General features: G+C 42.1%; 1 protein-coding gene across 1 annotated transcript in view; it reads left to right on the top strand.

Moving 5' to 3' along the window:
• LOC126092215 (luciferin sulfotransferase-like) overlaps positions 1-22,136 on the top strand; it is a 63,757-nt gene that overhangs the window by 18,530 nt on the left and 23,091 nt on the right. Inside the window, exons 3-5 of the mRNA XM_049907711.1 lie at positions 7,599-7,698; positions 12,581-12,722; positions 17,595-17,715. Of these exons, the coding sequence (XP_049763668.1) occupies positions 7,599-7,698; positions 12,581-12,722; positions 17,595-17,715 (363 nt within the window). The remainder of the gene's footprint in view (positions 1-7,598; positions 7,699-12,580; positions 12,723-17,594; positions 17,716-22,136) is intronic.

The following is a 22,136-nucleotide window of genomic DNA, read 5'->3' as shown; positions in this document are numbered from 1 at the left end:
TGTGTCAGACCCACCATACTTGCTCCGGACACTGCGAGTGGGCTGTACAAGCAATGATCACACGCACGGCACAGCGGACACACCAGGAACCGCGGTGTTGGCCGTCGAATGGCGCTAGCTGCGCAGCATTTGTGCACCGCCGCCGTCAGTGTCAGCCAGTTTGCCGTGGCATACGGAGCTCCATCGCAGTCTTTAACACTGGTAGCATGCCGCGACAGCGTGGACGTGAACCGTATGTGCAGCTGACGGACTTTGAGCGAGGGCGTATAGTGGGCATGCGGGAGGCCGGGTGGACGTACCTCCGAATTGCTCAACACGTGGGGCGTGAGGTCTCCACAGTACATCGATGTTGTCGCCAGTGGTCGGCGGAAGGTGCACGTGCCCGTCGACCTGGGACCGGACCGCAGCGACGCACGGATGCACGCCAAGACCGTAGGATCCTACGCAGTGCCGTAGGGGACCGCACCGCCACTTCCCAGCAAATTAGGGACACTGTTGCTCCTGGGGTATCGGCGAGGACCATTCGCAACCGTCTCCATGAAGCTGGGCTACGGTCCCGCACACCGTTAGGCCGTCTTCCGCTCACGCCCCAACATCGTGCAGCCCGCCTCCAGTGGTGTCGCGACAGGCGTGAATGGAGGGACGAATGGAGACGTGTCGTCTTCAGCGATGAGAGTCGCTTCTGCCTTGGTGCCAATGATGGTCGTATGCGTGTTTGGAGCCATGCAGGTGAGCGCCACAATCAGGACTGCATACGACCGAGGTACACAGGGCCAACATCCGGCATCATGGTGTGGGGAGCGATCTCCTACACTGGCCGTATACCACTGGTGATCGTCGAGGGGACACTGAATAGTGCACGGTACATCCAAACCGTCATCGAACCCATCGTTCTACCATTCCTAGACCGGCAAGGGAACTTGCTGTTCCAACAGGACAATGCACGTCCGCATGTATCCCGTGCCACCCAACGTGCTCTAGAAGGTGTAAGTCAACTACCCTGGCCAGCAAGATCTCCGGATCTGTCCCCCATTGAGCATGTTTGGGACTGGATGAAGCGTCGTCTCACGCGGTCTGCACGCCCAGCACGAACGCTGGTCCAACTGAGGCGCCAGGTGGAAATGGCATGGCAAGCCGTTCCACAGGACTACATCCAGCATCTCTACGATCGTCTCCATGGGAGAATAGCAGCCTGCATTGCTGCGAAAGGTGGATATACACTGTACTAGTGCCGACATTGTGCATGCTCTGTTGCCTGTGTGTATGTGCCTGTGGTTCTGTCAGTGTGATCATGTGATGTATCTGACCCCAGGAATGTGTCAATAAATTTTTCCCTTCCTGGGACAATGAATTCACGGTGTTCTTATTTCAATTTCCAGGAGTGTATAATTCCGCGTTGAAAGTCTGTTACTTTCCGTCCTGCAGCCATAATAACGTCAGAAAGCGTCTCACACGAATCACATGAGTACAAATGACAGCTCCACCAGCCAATGCACTGCACGTTTATACCTCGAGTACGCGATACTACCGCCATCTACAGAGTGGTCCATTGATAGTGACCGGGCCAAATATCTCACGAAATAAGCATCAAACGAAAAAACTACAAAGAACGAAACTTGCCTAGCTTGAAGGGGGAAACCAGGTGGCGCTATGGTTGGCACGCTAGATGGCGCTGCCATAGGTCAAACGGATATCAACTGCATTTTTTAAAATAGGAACCCCCATTTTTATTACATATTCGTGTAGTACGTAAAGAAATATGATTGTTTTAGTTGGACCACTTTTTTCGCTTTCTGATAGATGGTACTGTAATAGTCACAAACGTATAAGTACGTGGTATCACGTAACATGCCGCCAGTGCGGACGGTATTTGCTTCGTGATACATTACCCGCGTTAAAATGGACCTTTTACCAATTGCGGAAAAGGTCGATATCGTGTTGAAGTATGGCTAGTGTGATCAAAATGTCCAACAGGCGTGTGCTATGTATGCTGCTCGGTGTCCTGGACGACATCATCCAAGTGTCCCGACCGTTCGCCGGATGGTTACGTTATTTAAGGTAACAGGAAGTGTTCAGCTACATGTGAAACGTCAACCAGGTCCTAGAACAAATGATGACGGCCAAGTAGGTGTTTTAGCTGCTATCGCGGCTAATTCGCACATCAGTAGCAGACAAACTGCGTGAGAATCGGGAATCTCAAAAGCGTCGGTGTTGAGAATGCTACATCGATTGCACCCGTACCATATTTCTATGCACCAGGAATTGCATGGCGATGACTTTGAACGTCGTGTACAGTTCTGCCACTGGACACATGAGAAATTACGGGACGATGACAGATTTTTTGCACGCGTTCTATTTAGCGACGAAGCGTCATTCACCAACAGCGGTAACGTAAACCGGCATAATATGCACTATTGGACAACGGATAATCCACGGTGGCTGCGACAAATGGAACATCAGCGACCTTGGCGGGTTAATGTGTGGTGCAGCATTATGGGAGGAAGGATAATTGGCCCCCATTTTATCGATGGCAATCTAAATGGTGCAATGTATGCTAATTTCCTACATAATGTTCTGCCGATGTTACTACAAGATGTTTCATTGCATGACGGAATGGCGATGTACTTCCAACATGATGGATGTCCGGCACATAGCTCGCGTGCGGTTGAGGCGGTATTGAATAGCAATTTTCATGACAGGTGGATTGGTCGTCGAAGCACGTTCACCGGATCTGACGTCCCCGGATTTCTTTCTGTGGGGAAAGTTGAAGGATATTTGCTATCGTGATCCAACTACAATGCTTGACAACACGCGTCAGCGCATTGTCAATGCATGTGCGAACATTACGGAAGGCGAACTACTTGCTGTTGAGAGGAATGTCGTTAAACGTATTGCCCAATTCATTGAGGTTGACGGACATAATTTTGAGCTTTTATTGCATTAATGTGTATTTACAGGTAATCACGCTGTAACAGCACGCGTTCTCAGAAATGATAAGTTGACAAAGGTATATCTATCTCAATGGAACAACGGAAATAAAATGTTCAAACGTCCTTAGGTTCTATATTTTAATTTAAAAACCTACCTGTTACCAGCTGTTCGTCTAAAATTGTGGGCCATATGTTTGTGACTATTACAGTGCCGTCTATCACAAAGCGAAAAAAATGGTCCAACTAAAACAATCATATTTCTTTACGTACTACACGAATATGTAATAAAAATGGGGGTTCCTATTTTAAAAAAAACGCAGTTGATATCCGTTTGACCTATGGCAGCGCCATCCAGCGGGCCAACCATAGCGCCATCTGGTTTCCTCCTTGAAGCTAGACAAGTTTCGTTCTTTGTAGTTTTTTTCGTTTGTCGCTTATTTCGTGAGATATTTAGCCCGCTCACGATCAATAGACCACCCTGTATATGTGTGCATATCGCTATCCCATGACTTTTAGCACCTCAGTGTATATTAATTAGACTAAATCGATCACCTGCTCCCAGTTAAAGGTTGCCTATATGAATGCTTCCACAGACAATAAAAAGCGCAATCTTACGTTAAAAGTTTAATACAATAAGTTAAGTATTAAAGCTAGAAATTGTGTATGTGTCTTGAGGCAGCATGGCGCGCAAAATACCAGCACTATATTCATCTAGTGTTTGGGAATGAGGGTGTCTAGTGACTTACAACAAGTTTTAGACATAGTTTCAAGGTTTTGTCGGAACTTTTTCTAGCTCACACTTAGCGACTTCCAACAACTTTTGAACATAATCTGAAGCGGTTTTACGTGTGGGCGTTCGATTCTGTATAGAATCGTGAGTAGGCAGGGAGAGGGCGACTTACTGGTGTAGTACTATTGAGGCTATGAAACTTTAGCTCTGGTATACTAACTTCTGTCTACAGTTCTTGAAAAGGAGTGTAAATTAAATTTGCTGTATGGTTGGATGCCGGAAGTGAAGATTAAATTATCATAGCACTAAACAATGTAGGGACATGCTGTGGTCCATCAAAGGCAGCATGAATACACTATACCCATTGAGAACTTATGTTGTTTTTCTGTGAGTACAGATTAATTCATATCGCAGATATGTGGCAACCCATCAATTCACGGCCAAAAGAGAACGAGAGTTACTTACAGTTCACACAACTTACTGAGTCAGCAGTGTCAAAATAGTAAAATGCATGCAGCAGACAACATATAGTTTGAAGCTGGTGTGCTTACCAGGTAGCCACTTACCATCAGATGGCAGAGGCGAGATACGACTTTGATGATGAAGCTACCCACCTCCAACGTGGATCGTGAGGATGGCAACAGGCTTCCATCGCCTTGGCTAGCAGCTTAAAGATAGAGTGTACTCATGAGCCTCCCCCACCGCGACAGGCTGCAAACCCTTCCGCGGAACCTCAAAAACACAGTAACCCATCCTGACTACCATTGTAGACAGAAGGAGCAGCAACACGCCACAGAGGAGATTTCCATTAGAGCAACAGCTGGGTTTCCCTGCTCTTCACTGTGTAACCTAACATGCCTGGGAAAGTATCCAGAAATCAGTCAGTGTAGTGAATACATAGATGAGGAAGTGCAATTGGCTAAATTCTAGGTCCACTCACTTGGCTCATAAGCTGCACTGTGACTTGCGCTATATCAGTGTAACAAACAAAAGTTATTTTTGTGTACTCTTCGTCTCCTTGTCAAGGGTTTACAGTAGAGTTTTGTACACAAGTGCAGAGATATTCAACAAGGTTCCATCTAACAAAAATCAAGAAACTGGTAATCTATACCAACTCAAAAGAAAATTGAAAATGTCTCATTAACCACTACTTCATTCAGTAAGATTTTGTATCCTACCGACATTGTATTATTCACCAAAATCTTTTTAATTCAGCTTGCTAAGTATCATTCAGACCAGCGGTGCACATAGCCATCAGTTCCATAACACTTGAGTTTTACGAAATGCGTAAAAAACGCCTTGGGAAGATAAAAAAAACCAGATGGCGATATTTACGTATTTAAGGCCTGTACTGTTTCAGGTTTGCATCTGTGAATAGCATTCTCAATCGAGCAACCATTCTGGAATCCGAACTGTGACGCGCTAAATAAATTGTTTCCACTTAAGTTCGAGACTACGCTGGAGTACATAACTATTTCGAAGATTTTGGAAAAATATCAGTAAGGAAGTCGGAAGATAACTGTTTATGTGTGTCTCATCACCTTCCTTATGAAGGTATTTAACACTCGCATATTTTAACCTGTCTGGACAATTCCCTGTACCAGTGATGCACTGTTGAATCACTGAGGCCATTACATATTGTGTTGGCATAACTTTTCAAATTTGTGTTTGATATTCCATCAACATCACAAGAGGTTTTGTTTTTTAGAATTTTTGTAGTTCTTTTTATTTCGGCTACTTCGATTGATTAAAGTTTTATGGAATGACATGTTTAATACGTTCTCTTGCTTCTTCTACTGAACCATTTAATCTTATTCACTATATGATCAAAAGTATCCGGACACCCCCAACAACATATGTTTTCCATATTAGGTGCGTATTGCTGCCATCTACCGCCAGATACTCCATATCAGCGACCTCAGTGATCATTAAACCTCGTGAGCGAGCAGAATGGGGCTCTTCGCGGAACTCACGGTCTTTGAACTTGGGTAGGTGATTGGGTGTCACTTTTGTCATACGTCTGTACGCGAGATTTCCACACTCCTAAACATCCGTAAGGCCACTGTTTCCGATGTGATAGTGAACTGCAAAAGTTAAGGGACACGTACAGAACAAAAGCGTACAGACTGACCTCGTCTGTTGACTGACAGAGGCAGCGACAGATGAAGAGGGTCGTAATGTGTATCCACACCATCACACAGGAATTACAAAGTGCATCAGGATCCACTGCAAGTACTATGACATTTAGATGGGAGGTGAGAAAACTTGGATTTCATGGTCGAGCGGCTGCTCAAAAGCCAAACGACGTAAGGAGAGTAAACAACGGACGATTGAACAGTAGAAAAACGTTGTGTGGAGTGACGGATTACGGCACACAGTGTGGCGATCCGATGGCAGGATGTGGGTATGGCGAATGCCCGGTGAACGTCGTCTGCCAGCGTGTGTACTGCCAACAGTAAACTTCGGAGGAGGAGGTGTTGTAGTGAGGTCTTGTTTTTCGTGGAGGGGGCTTGCACCCCTTGTTGTTTTGCGTGGATCTATCACAGCACAGGCCTTCATTGATGTTTTAAGCACCTTCTTGCTTCCAACTGTTGAAGAGCAATTCGGCTACGTTAATTGCATCTTTCAACACGATCGAGCACCTGTTCATAATGCACCGCATGTGGCGGAGTGGTTACACGACAATAACATCCATGTAATGGTCTGGCCTGCACAGAGTCCTGACCTGGATCCTATAGAACACCTTTCGGATGTTTTGGAACACCGACTTCGTGCCAGGCCTCGCCAATCGACACCGATACCTCTCCTTAGTGCACCACTCTGTGAAGAATGGGCTGCCATTCCCCAAGAAACCTTCCAGCACCTGATTGAACGTATACCATCGATAGTGGATGTTGTCATCAAGGCTAAGGGTGGGCTAACACCATACTGAATTCCAGCATTACAGATGGAGGGGTCCATGAACTTTTAAATCATTTTCAGCCAGGTGTCCGAATAGTTTTGATTACATAGTGTATATACCTTGACTCATTCCATAGCCCTGAAGGTTCTTCTTCCTGATGGAATATGCAGAATACCACGAATGAATGAATGAATAAGTAGTCCTTTCTTCATTCACGAATGTGGGCCATTAAAACTCCATCTTAATTTACAATCAGTTAAGAACATTAGCGCCTATCCTCTCACTCTCGGTGTCGAATCTTATGAATATTTTTCCTTCAGGAATTATTAGGGCAGGCGTGGAAACTGTGTATTAAAGTTGCATTGCCCCAGTTGTGTTACACACCTAGTAGGAAGACATTTGAAATACTGCAGGAAATTTCAGTTCATAATTTTACAAAAAGAAGAATTTTGTGGCTTCAGGGTGCAAAACCTCGGAAATTTCGAGTCTAGTCGTCTATTCTGGCCATGGAGCAAAGCAGTTGACTATGTTCTTCTCATCTAAAGTGGCATAAGGAGAATCATATCTGGGCTCACCGGCAAACCCGACATAAGACTGTCGTACTACGCGAACACTCCAACCGCAAGTGTTTCATCCACTTCCTTCCTCATTTTTAGAGATTAACAAGCTATAAACCAAAATTAAACCACATTTTAACGTTAGCTAGAAGGAATTCGATTCTATATGTATCGCGAATACAGCAGGACGACTGTCGGCGCATACCCCACTACTGACTGGCGACTTACCGGAGATAAATTAATAATCAGTAGCTTGGTAACGACTACAGGCCGCAGTTACTTTTAGCGCAAAAATTTTTCTGTTTGTTCCTGTTCCAGGTAAGAAACAGTTCCTGTAGCTTTCTCCGCTAGCCACACGAATTTTTGGTACCATCTGCACAACAAAATTTCCCTGTTTGCTGGTAAACATGGAGCGACATTCGTACAAATTTCTAAGTATCTGCTGCTGCAACTGAACCGATTGGTAAATGTTGTTACAGGAACGACATGGACACAAGAAATGGTGTGGCTTCTTGGGCACGACTGCGATTTCGAGACGGCGAAGAAGATCAACCTGGATGACAGATTTCCTCAAATTCAGTAAGTACGTTGTAAGACATCCACTTATAAATCACGTCTCCATAGGGGACACATAATATACCCATTAATTCTTTCTGCAAGGGATGCCATATGCAATATATGAACTGCTGTATTTGAACACCTTACACTACAGTGTTAGCTTCTTATTAAGACCAAACCATGAGAGGTGAACTTGTGAAGCCAGTAAACAAGAATCCTACCAGTTACTGCTTGGTGCCTGTTACGTAACTCAGCAACCTGGATGCATGAGCAAATACAAGAACAGATGGTTTGATTGGAATGAGGCTAAATTACAGGTTATACTACCATGGAAATAACAAACACTCGCTGTAGAGCACTGTATATATTCTGTAGTGCATGCTTTACACACGTTCATACGAGATTAAAATTATGATCTGGTACTATCCTGTAACTTTAAAATACTTTGATACCTAGTTAGTTAGTTTCAAGCTACATAGATATCTCGCACGACAAATCGTAATGATGTGGAATGAGTCATTTTAAATTCGCATCACAAATTTTTGGTATATTCACCTACATACTGATAATTGACATGAAAGAAGACAGGCAGACGTGATTAATTCCTAACCACCATATTTTATATATTACAGTAATAGAAATTCTTCTATGGGATAGAGTGAGTGGAAAAAGGAGAAACTTTTTCAGTTTGTTCTCAAATTTTACTTTTTTGTCTCTCAGACATTTTATATCACTGTGTAAGTGATCAAAAATTTTGAGTGCAGCACTGTGCACCAATTTTTGTGCTAAAGATACCCATAATGTGATGTAATTAATGTCGTTTTTTCTTCTAGTGTTGTAATTATATGCATCATTGTTCCTTTTGAACTGTGATGGATTATTAACAACAAACTTCATGAGGGAATAAATATACTGTGAAACAGCAGTTAAAGTACCCAACATTTTAGTCAGATGCATACAACATGCTCATGGGTGACACCACATATTATACTTACAGTACGATTTTGAGCAATGAATATTTTCTTTCTTAAAGATGAATTATCCCAGAGCACATTCCGTACGACATCACTGGATGAAAATATGCAAAGTATGTCAACTTACTGATTTGTCGCTCCCTGAGTTTTGCAATGATTCAAAGTGAAAATGTGACTGAACTAAGTTGTTTTAGGATTTATAGTGGACCTAATATTGAGCCTTGGGGATCACCATATATGATTTCTCCCCATTCAGAACAATATCCCCAGGCTACATTCTCTGAATTACTTTCTGCATCCTTTTGGTGAGATATCATGGATTGGTTGATTATATCATCAATTCCAAAACACTTCAGTTTCTGTAGGAGAATATTGTGATTCACTCAGTCAAATGCCCTAGATAGATCGCAGATAGTACCAACCCAGAGTTATGATGTCATTTAATGCTTGTAAAATTTGAAGAGTGAACATGCGAATGACATTCTCAGTTGAGCAACAGTTCTGAAAACCATACTGTGATTTACTGTGGATATTATTGTTGCTCAAGTGAGACAGTGTTCTAAGATATGTCACCTTCTCAACATTTTGGAAAATGGTGTCAGTAGTGAAACAGGTTGATAGTTATTGACATCTCTCCCATCGTCTTTCTTAAAGAGATGTTTAACAACAGCATATTTCAGTTTGTCTGGGGAAACACCTTGAGTCAGTGATGCATTTAATAAGACAAGAACACATCTTTTGTACGGCAGTGGAAACACTCTCAAATCCAGATGAACTCTTATTTTTTAGAGAATATGTATTTTTCTTAATTTCAGAAGAAGAATTTGATGTTTTATTTATATGACAGAATTTTATGAGCCTTGTTTTTTTTCGACATCCTGCTATGTTTTTCTTTTGGTCTGTTTGTCCCTCTGCTTTCTGCTACATTTAAGAAATGGTCATTAATTATACTTGCTACTTGTGACTGACCATTTATAGCCCTTCCATTCATTTTAATAGTGATTTTATCTCATTCTGTGGCTGGATGTCCTGTCTCTCATTTCACTACATTCCACATAAGTCTGTTGTTGGAATTACTGATTTTTTAAATAATGTGTATGTTCCTTGATTTTTTAATAATGTTTAATTTTAATTTTGAGTAGATATTACTATGGGCTACTATGGCAGGATTTCTGCTCATTCTTGCCAACAGATGAATTTACGTTTTCCTTTCACAAGATAATTTAATGCTTCCTGTTTCCCATGGTTTCTTACATGGCTGCTTAATGTCTTTCCTGATTAGCTTGAGCAGAAAGTTGTTTTCCAATGACAATATAAATTGGTCATGGAATAAATTAAATTTTATTCCAATATTCGATTTATTATGAATTTCATTCCAGGTCATCTCTTGTAAACAATTCTTAGTAACATTTGTTTTGAGTAATTAATTATTCTAACTGACTTCCACTGTGGAGTATCAGTACTGGAAGGTACTATGTCATCTATCCTAACTAACTGCACACCATAATCAGAGAGAGTATTTGTTACTGGGTATATGGTTATTTCCTTGCTGTGAGCTTCATAAAGAAAACATTATCAATTAGGTTCCTACCACCTTTATCCAACCATGGTGGAAATTTATTTACTGGGATCAAATTGTAGGTTCCAAAAATGGTTTCCAGATCATTTTCCCTATCACAAAACTTTAGAAAATCTATATTAAGTGTCCAAAGACTCTTAAATGCTAGCCATCATCCGACAGATAGCATGGTAAGGGATCCAGACTCTCACAAGTTTTTCAAAATTTCCCAGTGGGGATCTATGGATAGTTACAACTAAAAGTGAATTGTTTTTCTGCATCAATTCTCAAGCACACATTATTATGTGCTGAACACAACAAAATCTACTATCCCAGTTTTTTTGAACTTGTGTTTTGTCTTAATAAGTGTAAAAAATTCTCCTTCTTCCATATTAGTTCACATCGGTAAGGTGCTTACATGTCACTTACCTAATCCTGTAGTTATCTGGTGCTCAGAAAGACACAGGATGCTTATCTTTTTGGAACTCTCTAAATTCTCCAAACAGACAAGAAATTCTTCTATCTTATTACTCAATCCTCTTATAACATAATACTAATACATTCATGTCCTTATTCCTGGATCAGACTAAATATAGTTTCCGAACATAGTGTGCTGCACAATGAAATGTACAACACTAAAGTAAATTTATAACATAAACATCAACTATTGGCACACAAAGGTTTACATTTACATGGTAAATGACATGTAGAACCAAAAGCACCGGTTCTTGATTACAGAAAGAAGCACACCTGACATTTGTCGATTACAGTACCATCTACCACAAATGAAAAACAATGCTTTGAGTAAATTGTACGTATTTTTTGGTGTAGAATATAAATGTGCAATAAAAATGGGGTTCTCATTTCAAAATACAAAACTGACCCCATCCACACAGGAGGGTTGATTAGGAGATAGTCATCTGGCCAGTTGTAGCACGGATGTCCTCTTTAATAATATCAACTTTTCACCTAGATCATTTTTTCGTATGATGTGTGATTCTCGAGTTATCTAGTTAAAACAATAACCCTGTATACGGGGTGATCAAGCTGTCCCTATTGATAGCTTTTATGTAACCTGCAGGACCTTCAAAAACAGCATGTGAGATTTTCATATTTTCTCGCTTGCTGTGCCTAAACTATTAGTCCTACAGAAAAAATGAACATGAACTTTAGGTAGGATTTTCAACGTAGTTAAAATACTGGTATACGTTTTCGCTAGAGGCCATAGTTTTCGAACTATTCAAGAAAACGCAGAGAAGAGACTTTCAAACGAGTTTTCTTGGATAATTCGAAAACCATGGCAAAAGCGATAACGTATCCCTGTACAGAATATAACTGTTAAATTTCCTACGAAAAGGTACTGCCCATTTTTACTGCAGAACTTATAGCTTGCACATAGCGAGCGAGAGAATATGAATATCATATGTGTGGTTTTTGATGGTGTTCTGGGTTGCGTAAGACCCATCGGCAGGGGCAGCTGAATCACCCTGTATATAAGATGCCACCGAAACTCTCTTTTTTCAGAGATGATTCTCTTGTTACTATCAATGTGCATTTTACATTTTAAAATCTATTTAAGATTTTGCTACCCAAAGTTTAAAACTCTTCTTCTTTCTGTGTCTCATATGTTAATGTAATAGGCTTTACATCACTTGATTTACTTTTCATTACACTTAATATACCTTTGCTTATATTCATCTTATAATCTCTTTTCAAGGTACTATCCATTCCATTCAACTGGTCTTCCAAGTCCTTCGCCGTCCATGAGAGAATTAGAAAGTTAGCAGCAAAGATCTTGAGTTTTTGTTTACTCCCCCTGAACTTTATTTTGCTTTCCAAATTTCTTCTTAATTTCGTTCACTGCTTGCTTAATGTGTTGAACAACCTCAAGGATGGAGTACAACTTTGTCACTCGTTGATCAACTCCTTCCATGTGCTTCATCTCTTATAGCTGTAGTGTATTTTTTGTAAATGTAATAGATGGCCTTCCGGTGTATTTTATCGTGGTGTATTTTATTCCTGCTATCCACATAATTGCAAATATTGTGTACCAGGCCATTTTATTAAAAGCATCCTCTAAATCTGGATGCTACAAACTTAGATCTACCCTTCTACAGTATTTCTTTTGAGATAAATCATGGATCAGCATTTGCCTCACATGTTTTCACATTTCTTCAAAACGCAAACTGTCGCTCCTCAGATTTTGTCTGTGAGATCGTGAAAGTCTCCGTACTTTGAGTTCACTTTGCTCTCCTCGCTACATGTAAGAAAGATTACTCACACGCTTTGTTTTTTTATTTTTCATTCAGCTACGAGGTAGTTAATTTAAGAAACTATCGTTCACAGCAGTGTTGTGTACGTGTGTGTGCAGGAATATGACCATCGGCGGCGACGTGGCAGATGGTGAGCAGCAATCAGTCCAGAAGGCAGCAAATCTGACTCCACCGCGCTATATCAAGAGTCACCTGCCCAAGGAGCTGCTTCCGACCCAGGTCTGGACCAAGAAACCAAAGGTGAGCCCTTATCAGACATCACTCTGTTTACAGTATACTTGAAACACCAGCTGCTCAGTTGAAATTGTTTGATCTGTCTATAAATCTATCCTATGGCGCCAAAGATGTGAGTAATTGATTATTTACTTTTTGTGTATATCTCCTTAAAAATGGGGCTTAAAATACCAAATAAACGTTCAGTTACGAAAATGATGTCTTGAGATGGCTCTTTTGGTCTCACAATATAAGTGCTACTGTAGTTCCTCGGCACGTGGGCATGCATTTGATTGTGTATATTGTATTCCTCTCTTAGAAAAACGCAAGTTTTATGTCGTTGATGGCTTTATAAACAAATGATTATATCATACTTAATAAATCGAATGCAAATAGTAGTGCTTAATTAATCAAACATTTTTGGAAGGAGAGAGATTTTCATTGGCTGGGACAAATCATGTAGGGAGTCCCACAGAGTTCAATATTGGACCCACTTTTATTCGGTATACAAAGTGTCCCAGCGAAAATGCTCGGCATTCAGGAATATGACAGACCCACTCATTTGAAGCAAAAACTTTCGTATAGACCCATGTCCTGTTCCGAATGGCTTATGTGACAGGACATGTTTAATACACACTGACGGTCAGAAAAAACAGAACACCTTGAACGACTATAGATAGGACGTTCATATTCACAGGACGTGTATATTACTGTGTTCTACAGAAATAACTAGCATTTAAACCATATCGGTCCGCGGGTTCAGGGTCAACATCGACGTAGCGGCGCAACATCGCATAGCAGGAAAATGTACCTGCGGCTCTCTTTGTCGCTATAAACCGATTTCAGCAGACGAGCAGGCGGCATCGCAGACGTATGCGTGAACCGTACCGTCAAATCAGTGAGTTTGGAAGAGGGCGCATTATGCGCATGAGAGAATGTGATGTATCCATCCGGGTAATTGCTGATAGTGTGGGACAAAGTGTTTCGGCAGTGAAGAATGGTTTACAGAAGGCCGTAGAACACGGCGAAATGGCTCAAGTCGCACCATCTAGACCACCCCCCGAGAAGATCGACAAATCATCCGAACGGGACTGCAGGACAGATCTGTGTCCGCCTGGGTTCTAGTGAAACAGTGTGCACGTCCTACACATTCCGAGGTTACAGTCCGTCGCATTTTATTATGGTATAGGTTACGTGCGCGCCGTCCACTTCTCCACCTACCTTTGACGAATGTGGAGAAACACGCTAGATGGCAATAGTGTATGGAACGACATCACTGGGTACTGGAATGGCATCAGATAGTGTTTTCGGACGAATACAGATTCCGTTTGTTTAAAATGATGGCCGCATTTTTGTTCGCCGCAGACATGGGGAGTGGCATCACATTTACTGCATTCACACAAAACATACAGCGCAAAATCGAGGCCTTACGGTCTGCGGTGCTATTGGGTACAGTCACAAATCACAGTTGGTGCAGGTCCAGGGCACTGTGACCAGTGTGACATACGTGAATGACAACCTGATACCCTTTTGTACAACATCCCAGACGCCGTTTTCCAGCTGCATGAACAAGTGAATTCTTCGTATCACAGAATGTTAGCACAGACGAACTTTGGAACTAGGTGAATGCAGCATGGATGGCTTTACCACAGGACATCATTTGCGCCTTATACGTGTCGATGCCATCATTCTTTGAACAAGTTATCAGGGACCATGGCGGACCTTCTATCTACTGGGCAACGGGGCACATGCTGAACCAATGTGAACTGAAGTGTAAATCATTTCTGCAGTACATACTAATGTACATGTCTTGTGAATATGTAAGTCCTATATCTAGTCGTTCAGGGTGTTCTGTTTTTCTGAACATGAGTGTCCTTTTGCCGTGGCGATAGTGGCGCGTACATGTGCGCCTTACTTACACAACCTCTTCGACGTTTTAGTCCAGCCCGACCATTGGGTGTTGTGAGTGAAGGAGTTTAAGGGACTGAAAGTGCAACAAAAAATGGTTCAAATGGCTCTGAGCACTATGGGACTTAACAGCTATGGTCATCAGTCCACTAGAACTTAGAACTACTTAAACCTAACTAACCTAAGGACAGCACACAACACCCAGCCATCACGAGGCAGAGAAAATCCCTGACCCCGCCGGGAATCGAACCCGGGAACCCGGGCGTGGGAAGCGAGAACGCTACCGCACGACCACGAGATGCGGGCCAAGTGCAACAGAGAGAAGCACTGGTTAGTTGTGTTTGTACATGAATTGGCTAAAACGAAATGACACACAACTGCACAATGATTAACTGCAGATATGCTTTGTGTTTACGGCTTCTGATGTGTTGGTGCTCCTGGTGCTACTAACGGCAGCCAGCGACTTTCTGCACATATCAGTGTCTCATAACTCGTGTATCGCGAATATAACGCACGGAAAACTTTTATCCATTTCACATACAGCGTGTCCACAATCTTCACATTGGCGGCCATACCACAAGACTTGAAGTTTATCACTGGTTAAGCGAAATCCTCATTTGATTGAATTAATACTATGCACCAATGAAGCAACATTTATACGGAATGGAATGAACAACACACATAATAATCATCGATAGTCGCAGGAAATTCCACAGCAGAAATTAATTTCCAAATTCGTTTTTCGATCAATCAAACAGTATTCCATTAGGTCTTTTTTTCTTTTGTTATGAGTTCGGAGGTGTACAAACGAAGGTATATACGAAACAAGCAAACAGCCTACTCTCTGGACAGTGTACAATTACATTGAAGTTGACGCTGGGATATTCGAAAATTTATTGTGTACTGTATGACACCTGTAATGAGAATTTACGATAATGGTTAGACGTGAATTTGTTAAAGATATGTGACTTTCCATTGATACTTCGTGAAACGCATGTTGTTTACTAACTATTGTAGATGTGTAAACGTGACAATATATTGAATAATAAAGCAGGGCCGGTAAAGTTTCACATTCTGGCCCTCGACGGGACAATGGGGCCCGACCTATCGCCATGGCATCCTCTCTCAATGGCGTCACTGGAGCAGTACGGAGGGCCATGTGGTCAGCACACGGCGCTCCTGGCCGTCGTCGTGTTTCTTGACCTTGAAGTCGCCACTGCGCTATCGAGTACCTCTCCAATTGGCCTCGAGACACTGTTGCACCCCATAGCAGTTCTCTCACCAAGAAAAATGTCTGGCAATACCGGGAATCAAACTCAGGTCCCCCACATGTCAACCGCGCTGACCACTCAGCTATGGAGGCAGACAATCTACCGACTAAAAACGAACATAAATAACAATGTACATTAGATGTATTCTATTTCAGAATCCATTCGGAGCAGGACAAACGTCCATATGAAGTTTTCGCTTGAAATGGTCGTTCCTCCCATTTCTTGGATTTTTACCATTCCTCCTGGGACACCCCGTATAGTCTCCCCATTTGTTGTTAATGATTGTCTTCACTACATGGAAACAGTAGCACGCCATCAGCAAGATGATTCAGAGATGTTCCATTAACACTTAGTACTTTATTTACTGAGTTTGAGGCTCTGAAAACTGGCTGTAGAACCACAGGTGGTTGTTTTCCTGATTCCTCTTTCAATCAAATAGAATTGGTTCTCTTTGCAGACGATACTAGTTCCCATTAGAGAGAAAGCAAAAGCAGAAATTGTTAATGACGCTATCTAAAGAATTACTAAGGGGCGCCCCTTTAATTTTGAGAAAATGCACTTCATTCATTTCTGAACGACAGAGTTATACCTACAATTAACGTAGCTCAAGAACAGTGCTGTACTGTGTTCCAAAGATGGAATAAGAGCTTGTTAAGAAAGTGGTCCTACAGTTTTTGCTCACCATTGTAAGCTATGAACATTCAGATGATGGCTCAAACGACCGCCTGGCCATCCAGATTTAGGATTTCCGTGATTTCCCTAAATCACTTGAAACAAATGTTGGGATGGTTCTTTGAAAGGGCATTGCCGATTCCCTTCTCCGTCCTTTTTTTAATGCGAGCTTGTGCTTCGTCTCTAGTGACCTCGTTATCGACGGGACGTTCAACACTTATCTCCTCCTTACTTCTCCACAATTGTGAACAGTAGCAGCCCCAGAACACTACCCTGAGGTACTCGGTACTGCCTTTACTCCTGTCAATTATTCTCCTTAAGGAAGAGGCGCTGAGTTCTTTTCCCTGGGAAGTCTTCCATGGAATCGTTTGTCTCTTCTTAATTCTGTAGGCACGTGTCATCTTTTACTAGGGTGTGGTGAGGAACTTCCCAAAGTTTTCTGTTAGTCAAGAAAGACGCCATCAATCAGGGCTTCACCTTTAACTCTTTTCTGAATCTCGTGAACGAACAGAGTAATCTGGGTTTCACACAGTCCTTACTTATAGTAATCATGTTAATTTCTACATGGGAATTCTTTGATTGCCAGGACAATCATCATTCGTGAGCAAAATGTTTGTTCCATGTTTCAGTCCTGTAAAAAGTTTTTTACCATTCGTAAACGACTTTTCCTCTCCCTTCTGTTCAGCACATTTGCATTAACACAAAATTTATGTGTCGCCGTTTCTTCGTAACTCTTAACAAATTTGATGCTTCACTTTGCTGTAAGTATTCACCCATTGCATTGATCGGGCCGAAGAAGATGAATCTGCTTGAATTTAGTGTTGCATGACATGTTGGACCATCGATATGTACACAATTTTAAAACATATTGACGTTTATAAACTGGAACAGTCAATCAAGTTCATGGACACCTTTCAGCACAACAACACAGTAATCTCAGCACGCTACAAAGCCATGAAAAACCAGAATAGGAGGAGGCAACCTTCTGCACAACAATCGAAAGCCACCTGCTGCAAAGTTGCTTACGTTTGTTTTCTGTTCTCTGCAGGTGATTTACGTCTCCAGAGATCCAAAAGACGCGGTACTCTCTTACTACCACTACTATAAACTGGTCTATGGCTTCAGATTCAGCTTCGAGCACTTTTTGGACTGGTTCATGACGGATCAAAGTAAGTACAGGCCACTGCAGTTGCAAATTAGTAAGAACTATAGTGAACATAATTTTGGTTACACTGTAGATGAGTCCGAAGAGAAAGACATAATAATAAGACTTGGTGTAAAGTACTTCGGAATAATTAATTTCTTTCTCCTTTTATTTATCCATGTTCATAGTTCTTAAAAATGAATAACATTAGGTCCAAATTACAGTTGTGGAGACTATAAAAAAGTCTGAAAGATTTGGAAGCATTACGCAACAACCTCACAGAATACAACTGAGGCACTGCATTTTCAAGTCAACCAAGAATCTCGACAGTACACTAAAGAAGGAAAAAAACTAAATGATGTAATGGCAGTGGAAACAGTGTGGACGGAATAAAACGTCAAATTTATTACTTAATACATAGACAATTCACGACCTCATTATAAATATTTTTTAAGAAATGATTTCTAGGGAAATTTTGTTTAAGCTGTAAACCACAGCTTCGCTGGAGAACATTAGAGTGCATCCCACCTAACCGCTACCATAAAAATCGATTTTGGTGCAGAGTAATTTCGGTTTTTTCGTCTTAATCTGAAAGACCAGGATGTAATATCTAACAAGAGCATACATTTTCCGAAGGATATGACATTCTGTTAAACATCAATATCGGCTATTTTTAACTCTCAAACACAGCTGAAATTTGTGAGGCTCAAAACTTATCGTATTTAAATGTCACACAAGGTATTTAGAGCTATCAATGTAACGACTATCACCAGAGTTCATATATTCGGGACTGACCTATTTCGTTGTTTACACAGGGTTATTCGAGAAGAAGGAACAGATTTGAAAAATTTATTGCTTCAAAACCACAAAAAATAGAAACACAATTCCAATGTCCCTGGAAAGAGAAAAGTTCAAATTTTTATTCATTCAATGTGAGCAGTATGTGTTAAACGACAATTATCAGGACGGTGGCTTATTTCTTGCCACACATGACGCAGCTGGTCTCTCGTTATCGAATTCACAGCTTCAACAGTGAAATGTCGCAGACTATCAAGAGTGTCAGGCATAGATAAGTTAGAAGGTGTGAGTTCAGGAGACATGGGAGGCCACTGGCGATGAAGTTCATCTTCTGCTCCTCCTCTTCCAATCCAACGTCCTGGAATGGTATCATTCAGGTAACGTCGGGCGTGCTTGGAGAAATTCTCTAACCAAGCCGTTAATGCCTAGTTACGCCTGGGCAGCACGTCAGGTATTGAAGTGTGGATATATGAGTGGCGAACTGTTGGTCTAAACAGGAAGCTGCAATCCATTTAATGTTGCAGTTACAATTGTGCGAAAAACATCGGGAGGAAGACTTTTCGACACACAGAAAAAACAACCAACACACTGATGTGTGTGCGCTTTAATATACCACATGTAAAAGTACTTGCCCTTGTTACACCCTGTATAATCAGTTAGTTTGTAGCTACTGCCTGTGCTTTTATATAGTTTAATTCTTAAATTCCGTGAGTGTTTTTATATTTAAGACATGTAATTTTGCGTTTTAGTAACTGTAAAGAGTAGTTTACGCGGCCTGTAGCATAGTTGTGATTTCTTTTGAATGGTTGGTTACACAGTCCAGTAAGGCGTTCAGTCTCCCTTGGCGAAACATCGGGAGAGTAGCAAGTTCTATAGTTAGCTTTCTCTGTGTGCTTTTACGGTTGATTCTTAAGTTAGCAGTGACAGGATATTTAGGTTTTGTGTGGACTCAGGAACAGCTGGCAGCAATTCACAAGTAGCTGAAGATGCATTTGGCCACGGTCAGCGATCGTCAGCCTGCTGCCTCTGGCGTAGTGGTGGCGGAGAATGTGGCGCATCACATCAGACACTTCAGGTGTCCCATGTTTCTCCTCGTACTCTGCTGCCGAGGTACTTTGCTGTGTACACGACGCTGTGAATCTGCACTCACTGCAGGGAAGGGAAATTGGCGAATGTTAACACGTTCGTGTTGCTCGAGGAGGAGAGTCGACGTGTGGGCCGGCCCTCCGGCCTAACCCATTTTATCTGTGAGTGTAGATGAGCAGAATCCGAGCAGGCACAAGGGGGAGGTGTTTGTTAGTTACCGGGAGCTCCAATGTTAGGTGCATCAGGAACACATTAGGGAAATAGCTTAGTATATTAAAAAACTAAAAATCCGCCTCGATTGCGAAAAAAGCACCTAGTGTTAAGTGTTAACCCAGGTTTCGGCATAGATAACTACACCTTCTTCAGAACAACAATAAAACCCATAAGTGCCTAAGAAGACCTTTGTCAATGATTAAAAGAACACCATAGCTATACATTTATAAACGAAAAAGAAAAGGAAAACACAAACAGTACATATGTACAATGTCAAAACCACTATTTAACTTAATGGTGTACACTCCACCTCACACCGGCCTATGTTCGATGGGCCATGACCCGCCATAAACTGCAGCTACAAACGGTCGCTCACTTACAAGCCTGACCCGCTATGTATGCACATGCGCAAGACAAGCGAAGTTACTTGAATGCGCATGCGCATACGAATACGAGAAAGTTTATCCATGGGTCGGGGCTAAATAGCCCATATATTCCCAACCGTGGATCAACGTATATCAAAAAATGAAATGGATAGAACAAGAGACGAGCTAAATAGGAGATGAAACATAAAAATAACCGCACACGTTTGCTTATGCTAGTAAAGAAACTTATATATGAAGCTACCTATGGGAACAGGAGGAAGTCTTAAAAACTATACCTAAAGCCAGTAGTTAGCCTGGGGGAGGGGGGGGGGCTGAGGGGACGTAATCTAAAGACGTCGTGGTAATAAAGATATAGCGATAAAACGTGAGGTGATCAACGGGATAAAATCACCTTCATCGTAAAAGGAAAATGAGGATAAAAAGAAAGGAGATGAACAGCTTGACCAACCGCGCTCGCCAATCAGCGCGCGCATGAGATAATCCCCAGATCATCAGATATGCAAGTATAAAGAACAAAGTAAAGGCGCGAAACCTTCAAAAAAATTTCTATTTCTTAGTAGGAACAGGTCATTGAGGATATTGTCTTTAACATGTTGCAGATGCTTAAAGATCTTCCAAAACATCTGGGGATTATCATATGCGCGCGCTGATTGGCGAGCGCGGTTGGTCAAGCTGTTCATCTTCTTTCTTTTTATCATCAATTTCCTTTTACGATGAAGGCGATTTTAGCCCGTTGAACACCTCACGTTTTATCCCTATATCTTTATTACCACGACGTCTTTAGATTACGTCCCCTCAGCCCCCCCCCCCCTCCCCCAGGCTAACTACTGGCTTTAGGTATAGTTTTTAAGACTTCCTCCTGTTCCCATAGGTAGCTTCATATATAAGTTTCTTTACTAGCATAAGCAAACGTGTGCGGTTATTTTTATGTTTCATCTCCTATTTAGCTCGTCTCTTGTTCTATCCATTTCATTTTTTGATATACGTTGATCCACGGTTGGGAATATATGGGCTATTTAGCCCCGACCCATGGATAAACTTTCTCGTATTCGTATGCGCATGCGCATTCAAGTAACTTCGCTTGTCTTGCGCATGTGCAAACATAGCGGGTCAGGCTTGCAAGTGAGCGACCGTTTGTAGCTGCAGTTTATGGCGGGTCATGGCCCATCGAACATAGGCCCGTGTGAGGTGGAGCGTACACCATTAAGTTAAATAGTGGTTTTGACTTTGTACATATGTACTGTTTGTGTTTTCCTTTTCTTTTTCGTTTATAAATGTATAGCTATGGTGTTCTTTCAATGACTGACAAAGGTCTTCTTAGGCACTTGTGGGTTTTATTGTTGTTCTGAAGAAGGTGTAGTTATCTACGCCGAAACCTGGGTTAACACTTAACACTAGGTGCTTTTTTCGCAATCGAGGCGGGTTTTTAGTTTTTTAATATATTAACCAACGGTTGCTGACGCGCTGCGATGTTGAAGGTTCTGAAACAGCTTAGGGCCGGGAAGAAATCCAGTGTGCATTCGGTATACCTGTCGATGGCCTCATAGGAAATGTAGAGGAGGCCTTGCTTGCTGTTATCGAGCGTGCAGGATGCAGTCATCTGCTAGTCAAGGCTCATGTCGGCAGCAATGACGTCTCCCGCGTGGGTTCCGAGGCCATCCACAGCTTCGGGGCGGCTCGCGGGAAGTGGCGAAGACTGCTGGCCACACGCGCTGGGTGCAAGCGGAGCTCCCAGTCTGCAGAATTGTTCACAGGGTTAATCGAGGTCTTTTGGTTTGGAGCCGAGTGGAGGGTATCAGCAAAAGAATTTGCCGATTCTGTGACGGTACTGTTTGCAGATTTCCGGACCTCTGTTATGGCGTGGAGAATTATAAGACATAGATAGAGCAATGGTGCACTACGCAAAGGAAGCAGGTCTTTGGTAGAAGAGTATCTGCGCACTGCACAAGGATATGTTTTAGGG

Source organism: Schistocerca cancellata, chromosome 7, assembly GCF_023864275.1.
Source record: "Schistocerca cancellata isolate TAMUIC-IGC-003103 chromosome 7, iqSchCanc2.1, whole genome shotgun sequence".
Classification (NCBI taxonomy): domain Eukaryota; kingdom Metazoa; phylum Arthropoda; class Insecta; order Orthoptera; family Acrididae; genus Schistocerca; species Schistocerca cancellata.
The sequence above is the reverse complement of the archived record's forward strand: the minus strand, read 5'-3'. Positions and strand labels throughout refer to the sequence as shown.